Source organism: Suricata suricatta, chromosome 12 (assembly GCF_006229205.1).
Source record: "Suricata suricatta isolate VVHF042 chromosome 12, meerkat_22Aug2017_6uvM2_HiC, whole genome shotgun sequence".
Classification (NCBI taxonomy): domain Eukaryota; kingdom Metazoa; phylum Chordata; class Mammalia; order Carnivora; family Herpestidae; genus Suricata; species Suricata suricatta.
Window position 1 is genome coordinate 8545941 of NC_043711.1, and position 8042 is coordinate 8553982.

At 57.2% G+C, this 8042-nt stretch overlaps 1 protein-coding gene across 1 annotated transcript; it reads right to left on the reverse strand.

The window, feature by feature from the left end:
- Positions 1–621: 621 nt before the first annotated feature.
- Positions 622–4114, reverse strand: KLF1 (Kruppel like factor 1). Its single transcript, XM_029918971.1, has 3 exons — positions 4028–4114; positions 2393–3245; positions 622–1227 (listed from the first exon to the last, which is right to left on the reverse strand). Exons 1-3 carry the CDS (start codon positions 4112–4114, stop codon positions 1052–1054), a joined length of 1116 nt encoding a protein of 371 aa, XP_029774831.1. The 3' UTR covers positions 622–1051.
- Between the last annotated feature and the right edge of the window lie 3928 nt (positions 4115–8042).

Genomic DNA, 8042 nt, shown 5'->3' on the forward strand with positions numbered 1-8042 from the left:
ATCCTGGTTCACATCCCTCCGCTAGGCCCCGCCTCTGTCTCTTTCTATTCGGGCTAGTCTCAACACCCACTCTTCCCGTCGGGACTCCGTTCCTTCCCCTGCTCCTGGGATAGCAACAAATTTGAACTTTTTCCTCTCTTGCTTTACAGTCTGAGGTCCATCCAATTCTCATGACCTTTGCTCTTTTAAGGGGCGCTTGTGCTTCTGATCCTCCCCCTTTTCATTCCACATGTTTTGCCGGGGTCCCCTGAGCTAGTCAAAAGAATTACTTTGGATCATGTCAGGGTGAAGGGTGCTGAAACTCTGGGGCTGGTCTGAGGGCTCTTAAAAAGAGGGAGACGGTCCCAGTGAATACACCTGGAGTCCAAGGGAGGAGACAAGGGCGATGTAGCCTGATCTTGGGGTGTGGTGGAGAGGGGCGACAAAGCCTACAGTGCCAAGAGGGGTCGCTGAAGTTTAGGAGATGAGGGTGTGAAGGTGTGTACGGCCCCCAATGTCACCCCCTAGGATACAGCTTTCTCCCATTATCCAGCACCCAAAACCCACAAAGTCAGGCCAACGCTGAACCTTTATCTGGGAAGGGCATTGGTACAGGACCCAGAACCATTCACAGCTGATCCAGCCACTATGCACTTCATTAGTCAGGTTGTAAACCCCCCTGCTAGGCCCAGGGTCTCTGGGAAGCCTCACCCCACAACCTCCAACTCTCTCTGCCCCGGGCCTCTTGTAAACTGGTCTGAGGGTCCAGCTCTCTGAGGGTCTGTCTCTCTGTCCAAAGTGTCTGAGTATCCAACCGAGTCCATTTATTTGGAGGTTTGTCTCATTGTGTCTGTGTGACCATTGGATGTCTCTGTGTGGCTCCCTGTGGCTGACGACGTGTGGGAGCTTTGGTTGGAGGCTCCCACGGGTCTATGGGCCAGTCCTTGATCTTTGAGTGGATCTATGGGGCCGCGAATCCGGGAGAGGGTCCATCCGAGGGAAAACCACAATGTGTGGATCTGCCCTTGTTCCATCCCCAATCCCCAGGAAGGTCCAAGTGTCGGGGCAGGGCTCAAAGATGACGTTTCATGTGCAAGGCCAGGTGATCGGAGCGCGAAAAAGCGCGCGGGCAGAGCTGGCACCGGAAGGGGCGCTGTCCAGTGTGCTTCCGGTAGTGGCGGGTCAGTTCGTCTGAGCGCGCGAACCTCCAGCCACAGCCGTCCCACGTGCAGGCATAGGGCTTCTCCCCTGGAGGAGGGAGGCGAGGAAGCCATGAGCACCACTGACCCTCCCCCTCCCCTCCCCCGGGTCTGCCTCTGCATTGGGCCGCACTCCTTTGCTCCGTCTTGGCCGGGTACTAGTGAGGCAGGTGAGGCAACCCCCCTCAGGGGAGGGCCCTGATTCTGCACCCAGGTCTAGCCTCTCTGACCCCTACCCTTCTGTACCTGCAGTTGGCGCCAAACCCATTTACGTTTCCTGGACCCACATCGTGTCCCCTACCCCTCTGGCCTCATTTCCTGTGCCATGTTACCATGCCCCTGAGTCCTGAAGCCATCCCTGTCTTCGTCCTTTGGCCCTGCTGTGTTCCAGCCCCACCTTGTGCCCGGGGAACCTTCCAGCTGCTGCCCAATTCTACCCGTGGCCTTGGCCCATGAGTCTCGAAATCCAGGCCCTGTGCCGGGTGGTTATTCTCTCCCTAGGCTCCTCCTGGCTCCTCCCCCTGCGCCCCAGCACAGGAATATACAGTTGGTCCCTACCCTCTGTGCGGACTCTTAAACCAAGGCCACCCCCTGTCTCCGTCCCGCAGCCTTTGTCCCCCGACCCCGTTTTGGGATCCTTGGGACCTGGCTTCTCGTCCTGTGCTTACCCTCCTCTTTCCCAGCTATTCCCTGTATCCTCCTGGACCTGCCTCGGCGTCTAGAAAACGGACTCTCGCCCTGCCTCTCCTCCTGAGTGCCAGCCACGCCCCCACAGCCTGGCTCCGCCTTCATGCCGAACAACCCAAATTTCTTACACCGGACCCCTAACTCCGTTCTCCGCTTGCGCTGGACCTGAACCCGCGGTCTTTGACCCCGCCCCTGGCATTCCAAGCTTGTCCCCTCCCCGCAGTCCCTCCTGTAGCCCGCCCTCCACGTCGCTTGCCAGGCTTTCTGCGCCTTAGCCGGTTCTCTGCCCAGGTCTTCTTACCCATCATCAGTTCCCTAAACGGTCCTCGGGTCCCCCGGCTGTCTCTGTGCCCCCACCCGCCTCCCGCACCGCTGCCTATCCGGCTCCTGAGGTCCCAGGCCGGCTCCCGGCTCTCTCTGTCCTGCCCCTTGCTCCGCTTTAGCCTCGCCACTTGCTTGGGTTTTCCAACGCCCCAGACAGTCTGTGCTCCTGAGAATCTTCCTCCGCCCGCGCCCCGCCCCCTCACCTGTGTGCGTGCGCAGATGAGCCTTCAGGTGTGAGCTCTTGGTGTAGCTCTTGCCACAGCCCGGGTGGGTGCATGTGTGCGCCGCCTGCCTCTTGCGCGCCCACGATCGCCGGCTGCGTTTGGAGGGCGCGGCCTCCACGATCCCTCCTGGGTCTCCTGCGGTCCCCCGGAGTCCCGCCCCCGCCGTCCCGGGTCCCAGACAACTCAGGAAAGAGGGGGGCGCGGTGGGGCCGGGAGTAGGCGCTGGGAGCCCGCGGAAGAGCTGGAAGTGCCCTTGGTACTGCGGCACCGGGTACAGCGCTGGGTACCCGGACAGCAGCCCGTAGGGGGCGCCTGGCGCCGTGGGCACCGAGAGCCCGGTCCGCGAGAAGTAGCCGCCGGAGGGGCTCGCTCCTGGCCCCGGGTACACCGGCTGCAGCGGCAGCGCCTTGGGCTCGGGAGCTGGGCCCAGGGACGAGCTCACGAAGGCGTCGGGGCCCGGAGCTCTTGGGGCTGGGCGTGCCCAGCCCGGGTGCTCCTCGGGACCCAAGAGCCCAGCCACCAGCCCCGAGCCGCCCACATAGGAGCCCAGAGTCTCGGGCGGCGGCGGCGGCGGCGGCGGCGGGGGCGGCAGTGGGAATTGCGCCGAGGAGCAGTCGCCGGGCGCCAAAGCGCAGGCCTGGGGCGCGCCGCCCGGCTCCGGGCACGGGAAATTGGTGAGAAGGAGATCCAGATCCCAGGAGGTGGCCGAGTCCCTCTCGTCGTCTTCGTCCTCCCTGGGCGCGTCTTGAGACTCCGGCCTCACGTGGAGGGACAGCCCGGTGGGGTCAGGGGGACCCGGACCCAAGTCCTGCACGTCCTCTGAGCGCCACCACTGGGGAGGGAGCCGATAGCGTGAGGCTTCGGTGCACACCAGGGTACCCTGCCCAGAGATGGAGGGAGCCACATGCCCTAATGGGGGGCAGGCTGGCCAGAGGCTCTGGAAAGGGGTCTTGTTTTGCCAGTCTGTCATGTTGGTGTGTCCCCCTCCCTTACACGGCACACTCCCTCTACCACCCCCCCCCCCAAGTCCAGGGACATAGGTTGATGGGGCTGGAGACCAGAGATAAGACCGACATTATCTGGAGTCACAGTCAGGCTTGGGGGGAAGGGGTGGCAGAGCCAAGAATGGAAGGCTGGGGTGGGGGGGATGGGAACGCGGAGCCTTGCCTCAGTTCCATTCCCCCCACTCTCCCTCTCCTTCCCTGTCCCCCCAAAGAATTCCCAAGATTCCTACCCAGATGCTCCTTACATGCATTTGCTGTTTCCCCCTGATATCGGGGGTAGTTTCACTGTGGACCCCTGCAGTTTTCAGCTCCAAGCCTCGGGTTTTTGGTTTTTGGTTTTTCAAGTAAGGTCTACACCCAGTGTGGGGCTTGAACTCACCTGAGATCAAGAGTTGCAGGCTCTACCTACTGAGCCATTCTGGTGCTCCGGCAAACCTCAGTTTTACATGACAGACATAGGTTCTAGACCAAGTTCAGACCCCTGGCCTGGACCGAGGACCCCCAGCCTTGGGTAAGATACAGAGCAAGATGCAGACTAGACTGCGTCCTCCCAAGCTCTAGCCACAGCCCAGGACCCCAGCCCACCCAGCTACACCCCGCCTGGCCCCACCTTGAGGATGTCCTCCTGTGCGTCCAGGAAGGGGCCCAGGGTAGTCAGCGTGCTGATGGAGGGCAAGGCGGTCTCAGCTGCGGCCATGGCCGGCTGGTGCCCACCCTGGGCCTCAGGCCTCCTCTCCCTCCGTGGCCTCGTGGGCTCTGAGACACCAATGGCCCCTTGGAGGGCTCTTCTCTGCCCTCAGCTGATTGGCTACAGTCCCTGATAAGAGGCAGGCAAGGCGGGGGTCACCGTTTCTGGGGGAAACAGACCTCATCTTGGCCTTCTTAGGGGCTGGGCCTTAAGGACCAACCCTGTATCCAAAGCCAAGTCAGATGTTCAGGGGCTAGGGGTTCAGAGGTTGAGGGTTCAGGTGTTGGGTAAAGTGAGGCCCTTAGCGAGTCCCTGCAAAATGAGAGACTTGGGAGTCTGTTCTTAGTTACCTTCCTGTACAAGGGGGGAATAGACAGACTGGGGGTCCTGGTAAGGGGCCTCAAGCCCCCCTGTCCCCCGACCAGGGCCTTGTGGCTCACCCCCTCCCCCAAAAAGCAGCAGTAACCTTGCTGATGGCGGGATTTGGCATGAAGTCCCTGGCAAGCCAAGCATTATCAGACGGCCCAGATGTCGTGGGCCGCTATCAGGTGGGGGCCCAGAACAGCCAAAGCTCTGTCCCCAATGGGTGAGAGGGTTGGGGGCTGGGGCTTCATGTTAGGTTGGTTTGAAACTGCACAGTTCCCAGGGTCTGAGCCCGGCAGGAGCCCCTGCCAATCAGCCGCCACTGTCTCCCAAGGCCCCCCTGGGGGGGTGCTGCGTGGAGGTGGGCTGCGTGGAGGGGGGGGCGCTGCAGCCGCTGTTGCTCTGATGTGATGGGGCGATGGGGCCTGGGCGGGGGAGGTGCCCCCTCTCCTGGGGGGAGCGGGACGCTTAAGTATGTGAACTGCGGGAGACCCACACCACCCCTGCTCTGAGCCGGGCTGATGTTGGATTCCTGCCCCACCTGGGGGAGGAATCAGGGACCTCCAACGTCGTGCCCCGGGAGCCTGGGTGGGTGATAGAGACACAGAGTCCCCAGTCACATCCATACACAATGCGCAATTCCATAGTGACACCAACTCTTGGTTCCTCGGTCACACAGACCACCTAGTCCTGGCATGAGTCATTGTGTGTGTGTGTGTGTCACACAGACACACAATTCCCAGGCACGAAACACACCTACACACCACGATGGCTACACATGTTATAGGCACACACTCCCGTAGACCCAGAATTCATAATCATGCAGACGGGTGCGGACACAATCACACACCGTTACAACACATTCGCATTGGCAGGATTTCGCCACAACCGAACAGATACACAGAGATCCTTGGGTGTGTTATGGCAGTGCTATAGAAGATGCAGGCACACTACCACCATGAAACACACAAAAGCACAAAACACATCAGCCCGTAATCATTCTCTCACACACACACACACACACACACACACACACTGATGTAGTAATGCGCACAGCTATGCATCAGACGCAGACACAATCACGCACAGCATCATAGAAAATCCACAGCCTTGCATATTCACGCCACCTGTCATGGCCACAGTTTGTAATGAGTCACCTGATGGCACAGCTATCAATACCCAACCACAGGGGGAGGCACACCAGTCAGACACACACAACCACGCCAACATGGCATCAAACATTCTGATGGTGACAAAGCACACAACCCGGGCCACACATAGACACATCACCACAGACACACAGAGTGTGCGCATCGCCAACGCATCGCCAGAAAGGCAAAAAAGTGATCGTGTATCACAAGGGGAGGGGGTAGCAAGTAATACAAAAGCCAGCTCAGCGCACACGCGAGGATGGCCATGTTTATAGAAATTGGAGCCCCACAGCTGCTGGGGGGAATGTAAAATGGTGCTGCTACTGTGGAAAAGTTTGATGATTCTTCAAAAAGTTAAACAATCAAAAAGTTGAGGGGCACCTGGGTGGCTCAGTCAGTTGAGCATCTGACTTCGGCTCAGGTCATGATCTCACGGTTGGTGAGTTCAAGCTCCACGTCGGGCTCTGTGCTGACAGCTCAGAGCCTGGACCCTGCTTCGGATTCTGTGTCTCCCTCTCTCTTTGCCCCTCCCTCACATGTTCTCTGTCTCTGTCTCTGTGTCTCTCTCTTGCAAACATAAATAAAAAAATTTTTTTAAAGTTGAGCAAGAGTTACCATATAAATCTACACCTAGGTATAGACCCCCAAAAATTGAAAACAGGTATTCAAACAAATTCTGGTACACTAAGTTCACAGCACTATTCATCACAATAGTTAAGAGGTAGAAACAGAGGTGCCTGGGTGGCTCAGTCAGTTAAGCCTCCAACTTCTGCTCAGGTCATGATCTCACGGTCCATGGGTTCGAGCCCATGTCGGGCTCTGTGCTGACAGCTAGCTCAGAGCCTGGAGCCTGTCTTCAGATTCTGTGTCTCCCTCTTTCTCTGACCCTCCCCTGCTCACTCTCAAAAATAAAAACATAAAATAAAAAAAGAGGTAGAAACAACCCAAATGTCCATTAACAGATGAATGGATAAACAAAATGTGGTCCATCCATACAACGAAATATTATTCGCCATAGCAACGAGTAAGTTCCAAAGGATATTCATGTGGATGAACCTCAAAACCATGCTAAGTGAAAAAAGCCAGTCACAAAAGATCGCGTACATGATTCCATTTAATATCTAGGCAAATCCATACAGACGAAAACTGGAGTGATTACCTGGAGTGGGGAGGAGGAAATGGGGAGGACTGCTGATGGGTACGAGGTCTCGCTGGGGCGATGGAGATGTTCTGCAACTAGATCGAGGTGGTGGCTGCACAACATGCAAATTTCTCCTCAATAAACAAAATGGCTGGAATTGGTTTCCTAGAAAGCAGAGTCTCTCCTGGAGAGAAATCTCCTTGGATGAGGCACTAAACAGGCATGTCTGGCTCTAAAACGCAAGGCAACACGGTAAGGGTCTAGAGAGACAGGGGCATTTGGCTGAAGGCATTTGTCCCCTAGGAGTATGTGGCCAGGAGGGATGATGGACTTTCCAAGGGGGCAAGGCCTGAACCTCAATTTGGGTTTTCTGCTGTGTATCCTCATGTCCACCTCTGACACCACGGAGCATCAGAGGACTCCGACACTCACACCGGCTTCAGGCCAGGGAGCTTTGGGGAAGGAGAGAGGCCACTGGCTACAGGAGGAGGGAGGTGACCGGAAGAATGAGAGAACCTTCCACTGTGCGGAGGAGGGTTCAGACTGCTTTATTTGGATATTCAAGGCAAGAAGGGCCTGAAAGTGGGAGGGTCCAGGGACACCCAGGCCTCGGGTACCTGGGGACATGCAGGCCAGGGATACCCAGGCCCCGGGCACCTGGGGACATGCATGCCATGGCTCGAGTTTGGACACAATCGCATAACTCATTCAGAGCCGTTACATGAGGGAGAGCTTGAAGCACACAATTACCCAGAACGTCTAAGTGGGAAGATGTGTCCCTGGATGGGTAGGGAGGGGCCTGTCCTGGGAACCAGGAGGCCTGGATCCCACCGAGGGGCCCTGCTCTGCAATTGGCTCACTGTAACCCTGAGTAAGAGCATTCTGCTTTCTGGGCTTTGCTTTCCCCACCTGGGAAAAGGCCATGTCATGGTAGATATGTGCCTTTTAGAAACAGAGATGGTTAAGCACAGTGCACCCGGATTCAAATGCACAGCACACAAATGCTCGTAAAAGTAACCTAGGTGAGCCTAGCCATCCACTCAGGTATATAATCATATCATACTCACAGTCACGCACAAGTGCACAGAGGCCAAATCACACCGACACGTGTAGGCACACAACCACACATACGCACAAATACCCAGTCATGTTGTCACATAAATAATAGACCCACCTCGAGAGAAAACCATCACAACACAGAATCATACGTACAGACACACGGTCACACAGAATACCGTTACACAAGCTTACAACAACACAGACAGGAAAGCACAAAGACATT

Excerpts from the sequence above, each read along its gene's own strand:
- KLF1 (XM_029918971.1), bottom strand. The coding sequence starts at position 4,114 with ATGGCCGCAGCTGAGACCGCCTTGCCCTCCATCAGCACGCTGACTACC. Across the intron at positions 3,246-4,027 it reads CACAGGAGGACATCCTCAAG|TGGTGGCGCTCAGAGGACGT; the intron begins GTGGGGCCAGGC and ends CTCCCTCCCCAG. Across the intron at positions 1,228-2,392 it reads TCATCTGCGCACGCACACAG|GGGAGAAGCCCTATGCCTGC; the intron begins GTGAGGGGGCGG and ends TCCCTCCTCCAG.